Source organism: Spermophilus citellus (genome assembly GCF_964194105.1).
Source record: "Spermophilus citellus genome assembly, chromosome: 2".
NCBI lineage: Eukaryota > Metazoa > Chordata > Mammalia > Rodentia > Sciuridae > Spermophilus > Spermophilus citellus.
Window position 1 is genome coordinate 90,426,838 of NC_138183.1, and position 23,943 is coordinate 90,450,780.

General features: G+C 33.8%; 1 protein-coding gene across 6 annotated transcripts in view; it reads right to left on the bottom strand.

Moving 5' to 3' along the window:
* Positions 1 to 23,943, bottom strand: part of AGTPBP1 (ATP/GTP binding carboxypeptidase 1) — a 192,405-nt gene that overhangs the window by 8,290 nt on the left and 160,172 nt on the right. For all 6 annotated transcript variants that reach the window (XM_081275394.1, XM_081275395.1, XM_081275396.1 and 3 more), the window contains 2 exons: positions 20,982 to 21,158; positions 19,680 to 19,840 (listed from right to left, as the gene is read on the bottom strand). In XM_081275394.1, coding sequence (XP_081131520.1) covers positions 19,680 to 19,840; positions 20,982 to 21,158 — 338 coding nt within the window. The remainder of the gene's footprint in view (positions 1 to 19,679; positions 19,841 to 20,981; positions 21,159 to 23,943) is intronic.

Genomic DNA, 23,943 nt, shown 5'->3' on the forward strand with positions numbered 1-23,943 from the left:
CAGCAACCTAGGAAGCTGAGGCAGGAGGATAGTAAGTTTGAAACCAGCCTCAGCAACTTACTAAGATGCCCAGAAACTTAGTGAGATTCTATCTTGAAATAAAAAATAAATAAAATAAAAAGGACTGGGGATGTAGTTCAGGGATAAAGCTCCCCTGGGTTCAATACCTGGTACCAAAATAAATAAATAAATATATAGATAAATGGAAATTACCTGAAAAGCTTAGAACTGGAAAATGTGTAACTGAAAAGAACTCTAATTAAGTCTAAGACTTTAAACAGAAATGAAAAGAGAACTAGTGAAGCAAAGCAACTGGTGAGTAGAAAACTTCACACCAAGCCAAAGAAAGCAAAAAGTATCAGAATTTTAAGTTGCATATCTACATAAACTAAACATGCAAAGGGGAAAGAATGTGGAAGACATGACATTTAGAAAGCAAATGGCTGGAGATTCTCCAAAAACAAAGAAACACTCAAGCTATAGGTTTAAGAGGAACTAAAAGTCCCAAGTTGGAAAATACAAAGAAAAGAAACCCTCAGCCTTAGTAGAAAAAATGCTAAAAACCAGAGACAAGAAAATCCAAACATATCCAAAGAAAAAACATTATTTTCAATGAAGTAAGAAATAAAATGCAGTAACATGGCAAGGGTGGGTAGAGGATGGGAGAGAGGGAAAGAAAGATGAAGAGGAAAAGGAAGAAAAGGAGCAGAAGGAAGAAGAACAAGGAGAAGAAGGAGAACCAAACTAGAATCCTATACTGAAGATAGTTTTTAGAAGTGAAACTGAAATAAGATTTCCAAATAAATAAGAACTGAAATAATTCGTTGCTAGCAGACATACACAAGAAGAGAAATCAGAAAGTTTTTGATGGAAGAAAGATTATCCATCATAAACTGAAACACAAAAATAGAGGCAGGAATGAAGATCAGTGGGGAAATAAATCTTATATGAAGGGTGACTGCCAAAAATAAATGTAATGAAATTTAAAATGTATGTTGTTCAATTAAAATATGTGACATTAACAATAAAAGATGGGAAGGTAAGTAGAATTAATGTATTTTCAAGTCCTAGGATTGTCTGTGAAGATGCAAAAGTAGCAATTTAGTTTATATTTTAATAAAGTAAGAATTTGTATGGTAATCTCTAGGGTACCAATAGAGAAATAGTAAAAGAAAACAGAACAAGTTTATAGAAAGACAAAACTAGAATAATAAAAAAATATATTTAATTAACCTCAAGGAGAACAAGAAGGAAAAAAAACAGATGAGAACAACAGAAAGAAAATAAAGTTACAAACTCAATTGTATCAGTAATACATTAAATGAAAATGGAGTAAATATGCCACTTATAAGACAATGAGGACAGACTGGATTACAAACCACATAATTAGATGCTGCAAACATGATTCACATCTTAAAATATAGGGACACAGGAAAGTTGAGACAATAAGAATGGAAAAAGACTAATCATGCAAATACTAACCAGAAAAGTAGGGTAGCTATGCTAATGTATAACAAAGTAGTACAAAAAGCAAACAACCAAAGGAAGAAACATTTCATAATGATAAAGGAATCAATCCACAAGAGTAGCATAACAATTCAAAAGTTCTATGTGACTACCATATAATGCCAAAATAAACAGCAAAATTCAATAGAACTAAAAGGAAAAGTAGATACATCTAAGCTCATAGGAGAAACCTGAAAACACTCCTCTAATTACTTGGCAAAACAAGTAGACCCAAAAAAAAAATCAACAATGATATGCAAAATCTGAACAACAGATAACAAACTGGATTATCTGAAATACATGAACTGCTACAATTAGCAAAAAGATTATGCATTCCTTTCAAATATGAACACATTTACGGAATATGTATGCTTCCTAATTCTAATGCACCATATTCTTAAGTTTTAAATAGACACTTAAATGAAAGAACTAACTTCATTCTTCCAAGAGGATACGGAAAATATAACACAAGTATCTGTAATGTACTGTAATATAAGTATCTGTAATGTACTGTAATATAACACAAATATCTGTAATGTACTGTAAATGTATATGATGATCAAATTACCTACATAGCTAAGTCTTAGAGAGTAGGAATCTAACTTAATATTTATGTGTATCTCAATTATAAAAAAACATTTACTTCTCTTATGATAGGCCTCAAGTATTTACTATAATAAAATCTGATCTGGGATCCCCAAGGGTTATATCAGTCCCAAACTTACTTCCCTGGATGATTTTAATCTTCTCTGTACCTGTGAATACAACACCATTTCATCTCCTTAGTACAAACATAAATGGTTCACTTTTAGTTATAAGCAATATAACTGATTTCTAACAAATCAGCAGTGGTGATATGGTTTTCAATTACATGGCATAATTTATTTGCCTAGAAAATATTTCTAAGTATTAGCAATAATGGACTCTCAGGAATGCAAACTCAATTCATGTATGCATACCACAGTCACTGAAAAGGAGGATCTTTCTTTTTAAGATTTGTTTAAGTGGTAAACTACATTAAAAATAAGGTACAATAATACCAGTAAACTTTATTACATAGCTAAGTATTAAACATTGCTGTTAACATTTGGGCATAAGTAATCTATACTAACTTAATTTTCTCAGAAGAAACAGTTCCTGTACATAAATAAACAAACACCAGCTTCACATAAAGAAAGTATCTATAACAGGGGTTAGTACTTCATTCTAGTGTTAATGGTATATTGTAATTAGTATACTTGTACTTATTTTAACCAATAATTTCTACTCAGTCTCTCTTATAATGCTTGCAGACAGGACAAGAGCTTTTATCCAAGGAATATTATTATGATAACTGGTCCACAAATCTATAGTAATTTCACATAACTTATTAGAAATATTTTCTAACTTTAACAAATACATCAAATTAGATTTTTAAAAAAGAATTAACAAAAAGTATAACTAATGCCAAGTATATTATGGTTAGCATGCTCCAGGACCAGCACACAAGAAAGGAAGAAAGGGAGAGAAGTAGAATTTAACATGTGGTAGAACCCAGCTAAAGAAAGAATGAGCAATAATAATGTCTGTTTCATTCTACTATCCTTCCTATCTCCCCAACCCCCTCCCCTCCCCTCCCATTACTGTGTGTATATATGTGAATGCATGACCAATGTGATTCTGCAACCTGTATACTCAGAAAAATGAGATATTATATCCCATCTGATTCAAATGTTTGATATGTCAAGGTCATTGTACTGTCATGTGTAACTAATTAAAACAAATAAAAAAATGAAAAAAAAGAAAGAATGGGTAAATTGGATTAGAAAAAATATCCATAAGGAAGCACAGAGAGATAAATGAATAACAATATATTCATTAAAGAATAGACACAGGGCTGGGGATGTGGCTCAAGCGGTAGCGTGCTCGCCTGGCATGTGTGCGGCCCGGGTTCGACCCTCAGCACCACATACAAACAAAGATGTTGTGTCTGCTGAAAACTAAAAAATAAATATCAAAATTCTCTCTCTCTCTCTCTCTCTCTCTTTAAAAAAAAAAAGAATAGACACAGGGAATATAGTGAAGAGGACTAACTTAAATGTAAATGGAGTCCCAGAAAAAGAGAGAGATGGGACATAAAAAGGTTTGAAGAAAGGATGAATTTCCCAAAACTGATAGAAGACATGAAGCCACAAATTTAAAAAACCTTGTGAACCCCAAGCAAAATAAAAAGAAAATCATATCTATTTTCAAATCCTAATTACTGAACACCAAGAGAGATTCATAAAAGTAACTTAGTCTTTAAAATACAGATCAAAAGGGGCCATGAAAGGAGGACCCAGCCATTGTCCTAACTCCGTTTTTGTTCCTCTGACTTGTTCTGAGTCCTTCCCAGTTTATTCCACATTCCAGGAACAGAAGAACATGCATGTTTATACCCCATGAGGGGAACCCAGACTGTTCCCTAAGAGGGAGCAATCATTTCATAACAGGGACTGATTTCTCCCTTAAGTAATGAAATAAGCCAGACTCAGAAAGAAAAGGAAATATTCTCTCATGTGGAAACTAGAAAAAGAAAAAAAAAAGCGGGGGGGGGGGTGGATAAAAAAGGATCTCAGGAAAACAGAAGGGAGATCAACAGAATAGAAGAAAGGGATCAAGAGGAAGAAAGGGAGGAGGGGAGGACACGGGGAAGCACTGAGGAATGACATCTACCAGATCGTGCTATCTCCATATATGTCCACAATGTATCCCATCCTTGTATATAATAGACTAACTCAAATACAAAAATAACAATAGAAGGGAGACCAGTAGAGTAATAGGGCAAGGGGATGAGAGGAGATCGGAGGGGAGGAAAAGGGGCAGTACTAAGTCATGAGATTGATCATATTATGCCATGTGCATGTAAAAAATATGGCATAATGAATCCTATTATGTATAATTATAATATGCCCACTAAAATAAAAAATAATGACCCCTCCAAAATATTCGTCAGCATCAGCAGAACCTCAGAGAATCAGACGTGAGATAATGATCAACTGGACCACAGTTTGAACAAGACCTCTTAAACATACCTCTTGCAACCTGCCCTAATTCTTCCCTATATTATCCTGGAGCTCTTGTCAGTACCCCAAGACAGAATTTAGGATGCTAGTCCTCATGTTTCACTCTAGTGTGGCCTGGCTGAATAATAAATTCCTTCCTTTCTTCACATCACCCTCTCTCTCTGATTGGGTTCTCCAAGTGATGGGTGGCTGAATCTAGTCTGTTGGGGCCCTTAGAATCAGGCATTGGCCTAGATAGAACCTTAGTAACAGCCACAACCACACATGGCTAACTTGACAGTTCAATGGTGGAAGATAGAAGTAAACAGAATGACACCCTCAATGTGCTTAAACAGTAAATGTCATCTAGATTCTCTACCAGCAAAACTGTCCCTCAAAAATGAAGTTGACAACTTGGTGTTCCTTGAGAAGGAAAACTATGACCCCAGGTAAAACCAAAAATATAGTAAGAAAAGAGAGAGGGATGGAGTAAATGTGTGGTGAGACTGCATAAAATATACCTGTAAAATTTAAATGCTCAAAGTATTATATTTTTAAAACAGCACAATTCTGACAGAGGAAGATTAGCTTGAAATAGTAAAAAAGCTTTCTCATATGCAGAAGCTGGGGACAGGGAATAAAATGGGAGATCTCACAAAAATAGAAGAGATACCAATAGAGTAGAGGCAGGGATGGAGATGGAGGGCAGTGGGGAGGGAATAGGGAAGTAAAGTACTGGGGAATGAAATCTACTAAAGTATGCTACATCCATGTATGAATACACCACAATGAATCCTGCTTTAATATATAATTACAATCTAATACTACTATTACTAATAATAGAAGAGACAGCACTAGAGAAGAGCAAGTAGATCAGGGGAGGGAGGAAGGAAGGGAAAATTGATCAAAATTATGTTGTGTGCATGTTTAAATATGGCATAATGAATGTATGATTATAAAGCACCAATATTTTTTTTTCTAAAAAAAGAAAAAGAAATATTATAGAAGGGTCAAATTAACTTTAAAAACTTTATACCTCAGTTTCACATTAACACCAGGAAACAGATAATCAACAATGATAAAGAAGGGATACAGAAGAAGACAATAAAGAGCAAAGGACAGAAGCCACCTTACTATGATTTATCTGACCGACTTACACTGGGGAATGTGGCTTCACCTGCTTCTGATTCTAAATTCAGTCATAAGACATTTCCAATATTACCCAGTACTATCTCCTCAATTACTGTCCCTTATTCTTTCTAGAACTCTCATCCTTCTCTCAAACATAAATGATTACAAACAGCTTCCTTGAGAGTTTTATTGTCTCTGCCTTCCCAGCTTCAATTAAATTCATACACTATTTCCAGGCTAAAACCATTGCTTAGTATATTTGACAGTGGCTTCAAAACTACCAATTGGTCTAAGGGATTAAAATCTAACATCCTTATACTGGTACATGAGGCCCTGTAAGACAACACCACCTTCCTACAAACCTCCAGAAATTTAATCCAATTGAATTTTTAAATTTTATATAGCTATCTACCGGTATTAAACTCAATATGGGACTGGTTTTAGGCACCATGACTGGCATATTTCACAGGGCTGAAGCATATACATGTGGTCCCTGAAGCTAAATAGGTGTTAGCCAGGTGAAAAACTTCTCTTCAAAGTTGGTATAGAAAAGTATATGTTTTCAGGCCCTTATTCAGTAGAGTAGAAGGAGAATAAGAGGGAGAGAGGAGAGATGGGAAGGGGGAGGAATGCAGAATGAACTTTTAAAAATCATGCTATATGCATATATAAATGTACCTTAGAGAATTTCACCTTTATGTATAAATAGAAAGAACCAATAAAAAATAAACAGATGAAAGGAAAATCAGTAGAGCAGAGGAAGGAGAATTGGGATAGAAAGGAGGGAAAGGAAAAGGCAAGAACTTTAACTAAAATTGAATTCCATGCACGTATGATTTTGTCGAGCTGAACTCAACTACTATGTAGAACTATAATGTTCTAATAAGAAATTTCATGTTTGAGGGGCTGGGGATGTGGCTCAAGTGGTAGCGCGCTCGCCTGGCATGCGTGCGGCCAGAGGTTCGATCCTCAGCACCACATACAAAAAAAAAAAAAAAAAAAAAACAAAGATGTTGTGTCTGCCAAAAACTAAAATATATATAAAGAAATTTCATGTTTGATAAAAAGGAAAATTCAATTACTTATTATTTGAAATGAAAAATGGTATATCATTTGGCATAAATTGAAAACACTGATAAAATTAAAACCTGTAAACAAAACTTGGTGATTAAATTCTTATATATCAGGGCAGGGGCGGGGGGGGGGGGACTGGGTAAGACAGGCTTAGACTAGAGTCCGGCGATGACCAGGAAGAATTAATCACAAAACCATTAAGAGGATAAGCAAAGAGATTACACAAGACCAGGAAGGGAATAATCATTCAAAATGAACTAGCAAACTACAAGGCTCATGGGAAACAGTGGATGAACTTACCAACACAAGACAAATAAATAGCACAATCTAAACAACTTTGAATGTGATTAGGATCTTCAAAGAAGGAAAGAATAACAGTTATAAAAATAAACAAGAAATTGTGAAATAAAAACAGAAACAAAAAAGAGTCAATTAGATGTGAAATATGGAGTCATTAAAGTAAAACTCTCCCATGACTAGTCTAGAAACAAATGAAGAGTGAATTATAAAATGCTACTAAAGACTACAATACACCTAAATTGCAGCTGAGACTGGGAATAGGAAAAATTACTTAGGAGATGTGTGGAGGACAGACTGAGAAACTCACTATGGGATTCTGAAGAACAGAATAAAAGGTAAAGAAGAAAATTTCAAAGAGAAAAGTTGCTGAGAATTTTTCAGAATTGAAGTGTCTAAAATTAAAAGTGCAATCTTAGTGTCAAGGAAGATATATTAAAAGTAAATCCACTCCTGGTGCTGGGGTTAGGACTCAGCAGCAGAGCACTTGCCTGGCATGTGTGAGGCACTGGGTTGGATCCTTAGCACCGCATACAAAAAAATAAATTAAATAAAGGCATGTTGTCCATCTACAATTACAAAAAATAAAAATAAAAATAAATCCACTCCTAAATACAGCACACTAAATTCAACAGCACTGAGGATAAGGATTAAGTCTTAAAAGAAGAGGAGGCATGGACATTTTGGTAGAAGAAAGAGCAAAGGCAAAAGCCCTGGGATAACAAAGAGATTAACTATAGAACAATAGTTCTTGAGGTGTGGTCTTTGTTACTGGTCTATGGTGAACCAAATACAAAAATCAAAATGAAGCATTCAGAAACCTTTATAACAATTTGATGTATGAATTATATGTCTGGCAAATATCATAATGAGAAATTAGAACATATTTGTATTCTTCAGGGTCCTCTATTCCATTTTTTAGTACTTCATTTTTCCATTTTAATTCAAGTATCAATCAAGAACAAACTGGAAATAAAAATTGATCCTTTACCATAGTTTAAAAGTTCAAAAGCATTATTCCAAAGATTAGAAAACAGACAGTACAATTATAATTGTAAAAATACAATGAGAATAGGACAAGCTTAAAAGAGGGGAGGAATGCTGGATCTCAGAGACTCCGATAGCAGCTGGAACACAACTGAAGGTTTCTAAGCAAGAGAATGATGACCACACACACAGAAGCTGAGGGATGCAAATAGTACAGGGAACAAGATTAATCAGGAGGTTGTTGAAGAAGTCCTAGAAAAAGATTGTTCCTTCAACTAGTGTCACAATAGAGATGGTGGAGAAAAATAAAAAGGATTGAGAAATATTTTGGAAGAGGAGTCAGAAAGTTTTGGATGATGGATAGATTGGATTAAAAGTAAATTCATTGGGGGATTATGCCAAAAATATGACTTGAGCCACTGGATGGAAAGAGGCAGCTAAGGATAAATGTACTTGTTTGGGCTGAAGTAGGGGAGAAGAAATCACAAGTTGAGTTTTAAACAAGTTTATTTCATGCCTAGAGGTACATAATCAAGTTGAAAGCTGGATACGCAGTCCTAGAACTTCTGCTTTCCAGAGGTTCTGGGAGTTGTGAATATACAAACAAAATTTGAAGTCACAGAAATGAATATTACCTATGAAGAGCAAGAGGGATCAGGAGATAAGTGAAAGATAAAAAGCAAAGAATAAGATGGAGAAGAAATGTGCCACAGGAAGTTTATGATAATATCCCACCCCCTTTTCTACTACCCTTTCAACAAATAAATATAAGTGACCTATGTTATATTTGCTATGGCTTTTATTTCCAAGATAATTGTTATTAGCTATCATCAATGCAGAGAAAAACAAGGAGAAAAGGAGAAGTATATAAAATTTCCTACCCACATTTACCAGTAATATAAACAATGACAAAAAATTTTAATTATTTCTGAAAGGTTTCCAAGAAGCAACAAAAAGGATAGTGAAATAAATAATCAATTATTATGAAATGGGATAAAATCATAAATGGCAGTAACTAAAATAGAAAAAGCTTTACCAGCCTATATGTGAATGGAGGAAGCAGATTTAATAAGTAATAGGTATACATCAGTGATCCCATCTGATTTTCTGAAGCTGGCTAGTTTTATCTTCAGTCCATAACCAGAACTTCCCTCCTTCCTCCTCCTTACTTTAACTGTAGTACATGGAAATTGACTAAAACAAAACAAAGTATGCTGCCCCATCTCCAAACACGGCTGCCTCCATCTTGGGGCACCAGTCAGGGGTGCCTGCAGGTTTGGTTGCACCTGGGGTCTTCCTGCTAGGTGTACTGATAGTCACCATCTTGCTGAAGAGGCAGGAGAGAAATGGGCTCTTCCCAACTACGTGAGTCCTGAGGCATGTAGGGAGAGACAGGGCTGGTTATAGTGGCTCAGATGATTGGACAAGGGCATAAGGGGATCTTATTCTCAGTTTGCTCTGTCAGCCAGTCTGGCACCTACCAGGTTCCTGGGACCCACTAGCGTGAGCACTCACCATTCCCTAACAACAGACTGATTACTGACTACCTCCCCACTCTAACATATACTGATCCCCCAGTAGCTCCAGGACTGGCCTCAGTCCAGTACCCAGCAGTGCCCTCCGGCTCCCGGGTCCCCAGTCTCCCAACTTCTCTCCCTAGCCACCAATCTGGCCCAGCACTTACAGCCACATAGCCACTCCACAGCTGTCAACACTTGGTCCTGATCCAACTGATATAGAACAGCTCTCTATGATGGGCGCATAGGTCCTTGAGCTCAGCCCTCAGGATCTCCTGGGAGAGAAGTACCTGACATCTTAATAGGAGTTATGTGGTTTAAGGCTGTATATTATTTGAATTGGGTGCTGTTAATATTCATCTCCCTCTTAAATTTGAGGTACTGGAAACCTTCAAGGACACTCTAAGTTTACAGGGTAGAAACCGTACTGCCTCAGATCCATATTGCTAGATGGAAGACACACAAACAACATGAAAAAACAAGGGAACAAAGTTACCCAAACAAACCCCAATGCTCCAATAATAGAATCCACTGACAACATAGTAGAAGAAATATCAAGAGAAGGAGTTCAGAGTGTACATAGTTAAACTGAATCCATGATATAAATGATGATTTAAGGAGTGAAAGCAGACAGAAATTTCAGGAAGTGAAAGATCACTTCAAAAGAGAGAGAGAGAGAGAGAATATGAGCAGAAATCCTCAAAATGAGGGTATCAATAAACCAAATTAAAAATTCAATGGAAAGTATCACCAGAAGACTAGACCACTTGGAAAACAGACCCTCAGGCAATGAAGACAAAGCATATACTCTTGAAAACAAAGTTGACCACACAAGCAAGATGGTAAAAAACCATGAATAAAACTTCCAAGAATTATAATATGAAAAGACCAAATTTGAGATTTATCAGGATAGAGAAAGGCAAACGGATATAAACCAAAGCAATGCACACTCTTTTCAATGAAATGATATAAGAAATATTCCCAAACCTGAAGAATGAAATGGAAAATCAAATACAAGGGGCTTATAGGACCCCAAATGTACAAAGTTACAATGACCCTCATCACGGTACATTATAATGAAAATGCCTAGAACAGAATAAGGATAGAATTTTAAAGGCTGCTAGAAAAGACTACACTTAGGGGGAAACCAATCCAGACCTCAGCTGATTTTTCAATCAAGAACCCTCAAAGCTGGGTGTCCAGTAATAACATATATCAAGCTCTGAAAGAAAATGGATGTCAACCCATAATTTTATATCTAGCAGAATTAAGCTTCAGATATGAAAATGAAATAAAAACCTTCTATGATAAACAAAAGTTAAAAGAATTCACAACTAGAAAGCTTGTACTACACAAAGAACATTCTCAGCAAAATATTCCATGAGGAAGAAATTAAAAAAAAAAGTGAAAGCCAGCAAAGGGAGAAAGTATACTAGAGGAATAGCCAATCAAAGGAGAAACTAAGTCAAATTAAAAATCAGAAATATATCCAAATGAACAGGAATATAAATAATAAATCATAACTCACTAATAACCCTGAATGTTAATGGCCTAAACTTATCAGTCAATAGACATGGACCAGCAGACTGGATTAAAAAATAAGATCCAACAATAAGCCCTATCTAAGAGACTCATAAGAAAAGACATCCACAGACTGAAGGTGAAAGGATGGGTAAAAACATCACACACATGGACTGCATGAACAAGCAAGAGTTTCCATCCTCATATCATGCAAAGTGGACTTCAAACCAAAGTTATTCAGAAGGGATAAAGAAGATATGTCATACTGCTTAAGGAAATCATACATCAAGAAGACATAACAATCATAAATATAAATGACCCAAACAATGGAGCATCTACATATGTCAAACAAACCCTTATCAATTTGAAGAATCAAATAGACCACAACACAGTAATAATAGTGACTTTAACACAACTCTCTTACCAGTGAATAGAACTTCCAAACAAAAACTAAACAACAACAACAAAAACTATAGAACTAAATAATACAATCAATAATTTGGACTAAATGGACAGATATGGAATATTTCATCCATCAACAAGCAAACATGCTTTCTTCTCAGCAGCACATGGATCCTTCTCTAAAACAGATCATATCTTATGCCACAAAATAACATGTAGCAAATACAAAAAAAAAAAAAACCCCAGAGATACTACCTGTGTTCTATCAGACCATAATTGAATGAAATTATAAATCAATGATAAAATTAATAATAGGAGCTACTCCAACACCTGAAGACTAAATAATATACTATTAAATGACAAATGGATAGTAGGAGAAATCAGGGATAAAATTTAAAAAATACTTAGAAGTAAATGAGAATACCAATACAACATATCAAAATCTCTGGGACACTATGAAGGCAGTGCTAAAAGGAAAGTTCATTGCATTGAGCTCATTCATTAAAAGAATAGAAAGTCAACAAATAAATGACCTAACATTACATCTCAAAGCCCTAGAAAAAGAAGAATAAATCAACATCAAAAGCAGTAGAAGACAGGGAATAATAAAAATCAGAGCTGAAATCAATGGAATTGAAACAAAAGAACAATTCAAAAAATAGACCAAAAAAGTTGGTTCTTTGAAAAAAATAAATAAAATTAATAAATCCTTAGCCACACTTTATATATATAGAAAGAAAACTCTCTATATGTAGAAGAGAGTGAAAACTCAAATTACTGAATCAAATAAGTTCATGATGAAAAGGAAATATCACATGGACACTAGTAAAATAGATAATACGACATTATTTTGAAAATTTTTACTCCAAAAAATATAAAATTTTTACTCCAATAAAATATAAAAATCTCAAAGATATCAACAAATTTCTAGAGATATATGACCTACCCAAACTGAATCAGGAAGACATACACAATTTAAATAGATAAATCTCAAGCAATGATATAGAAGACGTCATCAAAAGCCTACCCATTAAGAAAAGCCCAGAACCAGACAGATTCTCAGCCAAGTTCCACAAGACCTTCAAAGAAGAATTAACACCAATACTCCTCAAACTACTCCATGAAATAGAAAAGGTAGGAACCCTTCGAAACCCATTCTATAAGGCTGGGATCACCCTGATAACAAAACCAGACAAAGACACATCAAGAAAAGAAAACTTCAGACCAATATCCCTAATAAACATAGATACAAAACTTCTCAATAAAACTCTGGCAAATCACATACAAAAACATATGTAAAAGATTGCCAGGCACAGTGGTGCGTGCCTATAATCCCAGCTGCTCAGGAAGCTAAGGCAGGAAGATTCCAAATTCAAAGTCAGCCTCAGCAACTATGAGGCGCTAAGCAACTCAGTGAGACTCTGTCTCTCTATAAAACACAAAATAGGGCTGGGGATGTGGCTCAGTGGTTTTGTGCCCCTGAGTTCAATCCACAATACTGCCCTCCCCCCGAAAAGAAGATAGTGTACCACAATCAAGTGGGGTTCATCCCAGGGATCCAAGGTTTGTTCAAAATATGGAAATCAATAAATGTAATTCATCACATAAATAGACTTAGAGACAAGAATCATATGATCATCTTAATAGATGCAGAAGAAACATTTGACAAAATACAGCACTGCTTCATGTACAAAACACTAGAAAAACTAGGGATGGTAGGAATATACCTCAATGTAAATATACCTTTACAATGCTGTAAAAGCTATGTATGCTAAACCCAAGGCCAACATCATTCTAAATGGAAAAAAGTCAAAAGCATTCCCTTTAAAAACTGGAACAAGACAAGGGTGCCCTTTACCACTTCTATTCAACATCATCCTAGAAATTCTAGCGAAAGCAGTTAGAGATATAAAAGAAATTAAAGGAATACGAATAGGAAATGAAGAACACAAACTATCACTATTTGTCGACAACATAATTCTATATTTAGAAGATCCAAAAAATTTCCAGGGAAAACTTCCAGAACGAATACATGAATTCAGCAAAGTAGCAGGATATATAATTAATACCCATAAATCAAACGCATTCCTATACATCAGTGATGAATCCATTGAAAGAAAAATTAGGAAAACTACCCCACTCACGATAGCCTCAAAAAAAAATTGGTGTAATCAATCTAAAAAATAGAGGTGAAAGACCTCTACAATAAAAACTATAGAGCACTCAAGAAAGCAACTGAAGACAACCTTAGAAGATGGAAAGATCTCCTATGCTCCTGGATAGGCAGAATTAACATTGTCAAGATGGCCATACTACCAAAAGTATTACACAGATTTAATGCAATTCCTCTTAAAATCCCAATGACATTCTTCATAGAAATAGAAAAGGCCATCATGAAATTCACTTGGAAAAAAGAAGAGACTTAAAAACAGACACTTCTCAGAGGAGGACATACAATCAATCAACAAGTACATGAAAAAATGCTCACCATCTCTAGCAGTCAGAGAAATGCAAATCAAAACCACCCTAAGATACCATCTCACTCCAGTAAGATTGGCAGCCATTATGAAGTCAAACAACAAGTGCTGGCGAGGATGTGGGGAAAAGGATACACTTGTACATTGTTGGTGGGACTGCAAATTGGTGCGCCAATTTGGAAAGCAGTATGGAGATTCCTGGGAAAGCTGGGAATGGAACCACCATTTGACCCAGCTATTCCCCTTCTCGGTCTATTTCCTAAAGACCTTAAAAGAGCATGCTACAGGGACACTGTTACATCGATGTTCATAGCAGCACAATTCACAATAGCAAGACTGTGGAAGCAACCTAGATGCCCTTCAATAGACGAATGGATAAAAAAATGTGGCATTTATACACAATGGAGTATTACTCTGCATTAAAAAATGACAAAATCATAGAATTTGGAGGGAAATGGATGGCATTAGAGCAGATTATGCTAAGTGAAGCTAGCCAATCCCTAAAAAGCAAATGCCAAATGTCTTCTTTGATATAAGGAGAGTAACTAAGAACAGAGTAGGGACGAAGAGCATGAGAAGAAGATTAACATTAAACAGGGATGAGAGGTGGGAGGGAAAAGGAGAGAGAAGGGAAATTGCATGGAAATGGAAGGAGACCCTCAGGGTTATACAAAATTACATACAAGAGGAAGTGAGGGGAAAGGGAAAAATAATACAAGGGGGAGAAATGAATTACAGTAGAGGGGGTAGAGAGAGAAGAGGGGAGGGGAGGGGAGGGGGGATAGTAGAGGATAGGAAAGGCAGCAGAATACAACAGACACGAGTATGGCAATATGTAAATCAGTGGAAGTGTAACTGATGTGATTCTGCAATCTGTATACGGGGTAAAAATGGGAGTTCATAACCCACTTGAATCAAAGTGTGAAATATGATATATCAAGAACTATGTAATGTTTTAAAAAACCAACAATAAAATAAATAAATAAATAATAAAAAAAAATAGCCAAAGCAATTCTTAGCAATAAAAGTGAAGCAGGAGGCATAATAATACCTGATCTTATACCCCAGAATCATAGTAACAAAAATGGCATGGTAGAGGTACCAAAACGGACATGTAGACCAGTGGTACAGAATAGAAGTCACATAGCCAATAAATACAGTTATCTCATTCTAGACAAAGGTACCAAAAACATTCACTGGAGAAAAGATAGCCGCTTCAACAAATGGTGTTGGGAAAACAGGAAATCCATCTGTGACAATGAAAGTAAACCCCTATTTCTCACCCTGCACAAAACTCAACTCAAAGTGGGTCAAAGACTTAGGCACTATAACAGAGACCCTGCGCCTAACAGAAGAAAAAGTAGGCCCAAATCTTTATCATGTCAGCTCAGAAACCAAATTCCATAACAAGGCTCCTAAAGCACAAGAAATAAAATCAAGAACCAATAAATGGGGCAGTATCAAACTAAAAAGCTGCTTCTCAGCAAAGGAAACAATCAATAACATGAAGAGAGAGCCTACAGAATGGAAGAAAATCTTTACCATACTCACCTCAGATACAGCACTAATCTCCTGGATGTATAAAGAACTCAAAAACCTTAACACCAGAAAACAAATAACCCAACCAATAAATGGGCTAAGGAACTGAACAGACAAGTCACAGAAGAAGAAATGCAATTGATCAACAAATATATGAAAAAAAAAGTTCAACATCTCTAGCAATTAGAGCAATGCAAATCAAAACTACTCTAAGATTTCATCTTACTCCAGTCAGATTGGCAATTATCAAGAATACAAGCAAAACAAATGTTTGCAAGGACCTCTGAAGAAAGGTACACTCATACATTGCTGGTGGGAAGCAGTATGGAGTTTCCTCAGAAAGCTTGGAATAGAACCACCATTTGACTCAGCTATCCCATTCCTTGGTTTTTACCCAAAGGACTTAAAATCCGCATACTACAGTGATGCAGTCACATCAATGTTTATAGTAGCTCAATTTCCAACAGCCAAATTATGAAACTATTCTAGATGTGCTTCAACAGGTGAATGGATAAAGAAAATGTGGTATATATACACAATGAAATATCACTCAGCATTAAGGAAGAATGAAATTATGGCATTTGCAGGTAAATGGTTAGAGCTGGAGAATATTATGCTGAGTAAAATAAGCCAATCCTCAAAACCAAAGGCCAAAAGTTGTCTCTGATATGCGGATTCTAATTCATAATAAGGCAGGGAAGCTAGGGAAAAATAGAGGTACTTTGGATTAGGCTGTGGGGAGTGTGAGGGGGGGAGGAGGTGTGGTGGTAGGAAAGATAGTAGAATGATTCATATATTAGTATCCTGTGTATGATTACATGACCAGTGTGATACTACTTCATGTACAACCAGAAGAATGAGAAGTTATACTCCATTTATGTATGATGTGTCAAAGTGCATTCTAATGTCATGTATAACCAATTAGAACAAATTTTTAAAAACCCAAAACAAAACAAAGTTAACAACAAAAGAAAATTTACCAAGCAGCTTAAATGAACATTTACCAAGAAGCACAATGAATAACTGGACTTTAGCAGTGTGTGTCCTATGATCCTAAAACTATCCATCATAAAGGAGAGCTCCAGAAAGCTCTGCAGTTGCATTCCCCTCAAAGCACTACATTACGTGGTGCCTCCCCCACAGAAATATCAGGCTATAATAAGCTTCTAAACATTTTAATAAATGTTACATACAGAATGTACCCATTATAATTCCCTGCTTAAAAACATACACAATTACCATTTTTGTCTACAAAACTCACATTCATTAGCATATAAGTGAATACTTTTCCCTAGATGCTTTCTTACTATAGCTCTTCTAAGTTCAACATTGCCTAATTTAGTCTATTTCTCATTGCTAATTTTGTCTCCTTCATATTCATGGAATATTTCTTTACCAAACCTCATCTATTACTTTTCAAGCCAAAGCCTAAAACTTATCTGAATTTCAGATAAATTCAGAACTTTCAGATGAATTCAGGTCATTTTAAATTCATTCAGCAACTCTTCCTTCTCAAAATGTAGATACTATTTTTAACTATTATTTTTTTAACTATTTTTCATAATCTTTCATAACCAACATCATATCACTTCACACATGTAACTGCGCCTCTTCCAGTATACCAACCACTCCCTCAGAAGTAAGTGCTGATTTCCCATTTATTCTACTCTCTTTGCAAGTATGGCCCAACACTCTGCCCACAGGAACTCTGCAATAAGTACTTGAATGTAAGGGCTCATCAGCAGAATGTAATCAGCTTATGAATAGCTACTACATGCTAGACATTGAGATTACAAAAATTATTTTAAAAAGCTCCTCTCTTTGGAATGTTGGAGCCTGGAGGCATGAGGAAGGCATCCAAGAGAGAATGGAGAAGATGGGAGATACATTATACAAAGGTAGACTGGTCAAATTTTAAAATTATTAAAGCTAATGAAAGTGGTTAAAGAAGGGAGTTAGAAATTTGAAATTTGAAGACTAAATTAAATATTTGGGTGTAGGATTAAAATTGAAAGTATCACTATGAAATCAGGGTTTTCAGATTATGTCTGTTTTTATGTGTGAATGTATAAATATACATATGTGTATACACATTCACATACGTAATACTTAAATATATTCAATAGCACTATCCACTTAGAGAATTTAAAGTGGTAACACCAAAAAAGGAATAAATACAACTAGTACCTAGACTTTCATATAAATACCATTTTATACCAAAAATAATGAGGGAGTCTTGAAGAAATGACTAATCCCAACCTTGGGACAAAGTACATATAAAAGATGAGCCTGGAAATCCTGTGTGGCAGTAAGGAAATCCTCAAAGAATGAGGGGACATGTGAAAAAACATAAAGTTTCTTGAAGGGACCAAACTGAGGTAATTGAGCATCAATATAAATAACAATAGTAACTGATTAAAACTCACTGAATCAGAATATAAATCATTATAAATCCATTTAAAAATGAATAAATTCAAAGTTCAATGTATATTTAAGAAATGAATACCAACAAATGCAAAATGCATCCCCATTAAAATACTTATTAATTAGAAAGGAGGGAAAACTAATTTTGTAATGGAGAAATTTGGCAGATACCATCTTAAGTGATCAAAAGGGAACACAGTGAGTTAAAGAACAAATTAAAACTGCATACTAGAGCTGAATGCAATGAGAAGAAACAGTAACCACCATATTCTTGCCAAAGATGTATAAACTTAGTAACAATATGAGGAGATGTAGAAAAACTGAGATTGTGGACCTGTATACCTCAAAAGTATCAAGATACAAAAGTCAAGAAAAAATCAGAAGTATGTATAAAATTCATCTAAGATAGAAGAAATGACAGCACGGAGGAAGAAGTGACTGGTTGCCTAATGAGATAAATCAATAAACAGGAGAAACAGCTAGAGTAGAATTTCAAGGGGGAAAACTGTCTTAATTTAGAATTGCCTATTATTATATTTGTATTTTTATATGCATACAGTGATGAGAACTATGAGTTCTTAACCTTTTCTATGCCACAGAAACCTTGGAAAGTTATGATAAGGCCTATGAAGTCATTTTCACAACAGTACTTTGAAATATATAAAATAAAATGAATATGATTACAGAGGAAACAAATTATATTGAAATACAATTATCAAAATGTTAAAAATGTGACATAGCAGAATGTGTAGTAGTACATTTCTTCAAAATAAATGCTTTTCAAAATATGTGTTCTGCTCCTTTTAAAGGCTAAAACTGGCAGAGGAGCTAATAACCACAGCTGTAAGGTATTAATAATCATAAATAATATTTCAGGATATCTAAAGCAACTATAATAAGTCCATGAACTGATTGTAGGTTATTTATAATACATGAATTAAAGCTTAAAAGAAGGCTTCTAAATATCAGTAAGAACTGACACCTTTTCATTCATTTTCATCAGTGTCCAGCAGGTACTCTGAGAAATAGAGAACTGCAGGTGATCAGCTGTCTAAAAGATCACATTTATAAAGAATGGAGTCCAAATAATGGTGTGATTGCACATAAAACTGCTTCAATGATATATGTAACAGCACATCACAAAAACTTAACAGATCTAATAACAGTTTAATAGCTAACAACAAAAACCACAAAGGTTCTATAAAATGGGACTATTTTACACATATACACCAAACTATTAAATGCTAAGCCCTGGCATTATGGTTATGAATTATAATATTTAATTATTTCTGAGCTCACAATTGATCAAATTTCATGCTAAATTTTAAGAGAAAAAGATTACCTATTTTAAAGAATATTTAGCAGATGTAAATAAATTTTCAAAGGCAAGGTTAATTTAGCTATTTCTAATATATATAATCAACATTATTGAGCAGCTATCCGATCTGTATAGATATCAACAAAATAAAAATTCCTTTGAAATATGAACTCTGACTCTAAGTGCTCTTAATTTAAATATTAACTAAGTGAAATATTTCTCCATTGATTATTTTGGGACTAAAAGTAAATTGTTGAGATCACTACAAATATCATTCAAAAAAGGTATTTCATTAAAATATCATTCAAATATCAACATTAAAAAAATATTATCCCAGTTTAGAAAAATATTAGATATGCTTTTGGCTAGCCAAATCTCTATTTTCTTCCTATGCTTAACTATTCTAATGAAGCTCAATAGTATATTACAATGCAATAAAAAAAATAAAATGAGTGTGTCCTACCTAGTTACTTTGCAGCTTGATTCAATTAAGTCATTTTCAAAGTCAAGCAAGCTGGAAGGCAGATTATACTCCAATGGGGATGTCAGTCTTTTTAAACGCAGCAGACCAACACAAAATTTTGCTCCCATCTCTTCCAATTCTCTAGTACCAATCTGTAAACCCTAGAAATAAAGTAATATTACACACATAATTAGAAAGTTTTCTCTCCTCTAATTGTACTTTGATGAAATTATAAAGAATTTATAACTACATTAATAAAATTTGATACAGAACTATAATATAATATTGTTGTGTTTTTAAAATGCAAAATTATTCTTAGATCACATAGGAAACTTTCCTAAAAATCATTTCTTGAATGTCTATTTTCACTTACTATGACGCAAATTATTTTCACTAATTTGGGAGAAAAAACATGGATGGACATTTTAAGATTAATGTTACTTTGTAGATCATGTGTGAAACTATAACAATCTTGCTAGTAATTATCATAATCTACTTCTTTGATTGCCAGCGTTGAAATACCATAGTGTTAAAATCAAAGCTCCAGTATGTTTCCACATTACCTTATAGATACCTGTATGACAAAAGTTAATAAAAACCAAAGAAAAATAAATATTCAAATTTGCTTACTGCTTATCTGAGGTTCAATTCATTCAACCTGAAGTCCTTAATTTTTAAAACAAAAAATCCTAAATCACCTAATATTTTTTATGCCTTTAATTTCCAAAGTAAAATTTAAACTTTGGTTATCTCCAACAAAAGCCTATAGAGCTCAAGGAGAACAGTCTTATTAAAGAAAAGAATTTAGTGAAGGGATATGCATTTAAAAGTTTAATTAAAAATTAATTTAAAAATTAATTTTAAAAGTTAACTTAAAAAATTAAAACAATCTAAATATAATAAACTAGTTGCTTTGTAAGTATGTGTTGATTTTAAATGCACAAAAATATACTTACATCCAGTCAATTAAAACAATAGAAAATTTTCATTAATAATGTACTACACTTATAGCTCCTTATAAATTAGTAATCAGAATTTTATTGCATATTCCAATGCCTTTTCTTAAAAATTATGAATGTAAATAGACTCAAGAGTATTTTAAGGATCCCAAGCAAGCTAGTTTAAAAAAAAAACAAAAAACAGAAAACACCTGTTGAGGTTGCATGTGATTCAATTCCATTATCACAAATTACATATAACTCCATAAGACAAATGCACTGTACTTGAAAAACATGAGAATACATATAAAAGAGAGTCTTCAATTTTTTTTTTATGGCTAAGAGTCCAAATAAAACATTTTACCTTATATTTTCCCTGATCACAGCCACATAAAGTACTTTCCATGGTGTAGCTTCTCTGTACTCCTATTTCCCGCCAAACTACAACACGTGCTGTGGATTCTTTAGATTTTTCCACTACAAAGCTACAGCTGCTCATACAAAATGCTGGGGCAATATGGCTCAGTATCTTAGGCAAAGTCTGTAAAAAATAAAAATAACAATAAACTAAATCAAAAGGTTACTTTAATTTTACATTTTTCTTTTTAAAAAAGTTTGATGAAACCACAGTGATAAAATCAGGACCATGTGGATCTTCTTGCTATAGCAACATCCAACACAGTTCTCTTACTAATTTAGAATTTCCTGCTGCTCTAATCAAATAGTAGCCAGTTAGCAAACATATGGAAGAAATGATAACACTTAGAACAGCAACCAGTAAACAGAATATAATCATTTAAGAAAACCATGATTAAAAATATAATGAAAACATTTTTAAAATGTGAAGAATATTTAGCCATGAAAGAGAGATTTAACACTGCAAATATCAATCATCCCTAAAGTAATCAATAAATACAAGATAATCACAATCAAAATACTCCAAAATATTTTATGACCTAAAATTGTTCTCAGGTTAACTGAAAGTGTAAATATGGAAGTATACCTTGGGAAATTTTCAAAAAATATTTTAAAAGGCTATAATGGAGGAACAATCCAACATATATCAATCTAGATTGCATATGTAAAGTAAGATAAATTGTGATACTAATGTAGGAACAGATAAAGCTCTAGTGTAATTCTAGTTCAGAATTAAAAGTGAAAGTATTAAAAAATTATTACTAGTGATCATCTATTAAATATTGACACAAATAGATACTCAACTGAGGAAAAACAATCTGAAGTCATGCTTCATTAAAAAATCAACAAATATGATTAAAATTTTAAATTACCAAACATCATAACAAATTAGAAAATAAATCTCTAATAAAGAATTCTTATTTTAAAAACAATAATAATTAGACCACAAATGCAACACCCAAGAATACTGTCTTTTTTAAAAAGAGAGTCAAACATGATACTCAACTTCTTTTGTAAATGTACTTATATAAAGATGGTACAATACAGTAAGGATGTGAAGAAAAAACATTATCACTCATAGTATTTTGGATTGCTAATTTATATAATCCTGATGAAGGAAAATTTGGCAGTACTAGTCAAATGACCAACAGGAGACTACTGAACAAATACAACTGGGTGTGCCAGTACAATAAAAACAAAAATGCACAATGAAAATCTTGTGTAATTGTTAACAGATAGATCCTGATAAGATGACCAGGAAAGACAGTAAACAAGCATTATCATATGAAAAAGCAAGTTGTTATATGCTGCATAAAAGAACAAAGACTCCCTATACTGTATGTATATAATTTCATGGAGGGATGTGTTTAGAGGCAAGTTCTATAACACACATGGTAAAAGGGACTAGTGTTAAGAAAATGAAAGATGATAACTTTCACTACCTACTTTATATGTGTATGTGTGTGTGTGTGTGTATGAAGTGTTCCCATTTTTACAACATTCTAATCACTTTATTTGGGAGGGGGAAGAAGGGAGAGAGCACCAAAAAGAAAATGAGCTTTCAAGTTCTTCAAAGCACAGTGGTATGTTACTCTAATGTTTTTTGAAAATAGATGGGGTGTAGGCATCATTATGATAGGAGAGACTGTGATGAAACAAAAAACAGAGGACTTGAAGCAGGGAATCTCACTTCCAACCGAAGGCAAACAACTTTTTCACCAAGGCCTCAGGATTTGTCAACTAACTAGAAGCCTTAGTTGACTCAATTGTACAATTACAATGATAATCTCTACCTACATGAGGAAAAAAAAAACTCATATGACAGTACACTAAAAGCTACTATAAGTACAGTTCAAATAAGGCAATAAAGTTGTTAATGTTTGTACATATAATTAATTCAACAAATATTTACCTAATTCCTATTAAGTATTGGATACATTCAGTCAACCAAAAAAAGTAAAGATTCTTCCTAAGTCATCTCATTCAGGATTAATGGTCTAAAATTATCTATAATATTTAAAAATATCAGAAAGTTCTTTAAAAGCCAATATTACTTTATTAAAGCTAATTACATATTTTCTTTCAATAAGGTGAATACCATAGTACAATAATAAAAGTTTGTTTTTTAAACTTTTTATTTTGGACTAATTTTAAACTTAAAAGTTGCAAAAAACATTACAAAAAAATTTATATTTCCTTTACAATCCTTAATGTTAATGTATTAACTATAGTAGAATATCAGAACAAAAAATTAAAGTTGATTCAATACTGTTACCTAAATGATAGGTCTCATTCCAATTTCTTCAGTTTTGCTAATGCCTCGTGTTACAGGATCCTATCCATAATTTCACATTGCATTTAGCCATTATTTCTCCTGTACCTGAGATTATTCCTTAATCTTTCTGTATTCTTCATGATCTTGATACTTTCGTAAAGTAGTGATCAGTTATTTTGTCAAGTGTCCTCTATTTATATGTCATAATTTTTGGAATTTTTCCTGAAAATATTTCTCTAAAATATTTACATACTGTACTAAAAGGACAAGGAAGTGCAATAATTTATCATCAAAAACAAAGATAGTTTTTATGTGTATTAATCCATGAAAATATCAGCAAAAAAAGAGTTCCATAGTTCAGTAGTCAGAATAATTAATGGCCCATCAAAGATGTCCACATCTCAATCTTTAGAACCTGAAAATATGTTACTTTACATGGCAAAAGGTCTGTACAGATGTGATGAAGTTAAAGATTTTGAGGTGAGACATTATAGATAATCTCAGTGGACCCAAGGTCATCGCAAGGGCCCTCCTTAGGGAAAAGAGGAAGGCAGGAGGAGGGAGAAAAGGTGATGTGACAATGGAAGCAAGAGATCATTGAATTGATTCCTTCTAGATGATGACACTAGGAACA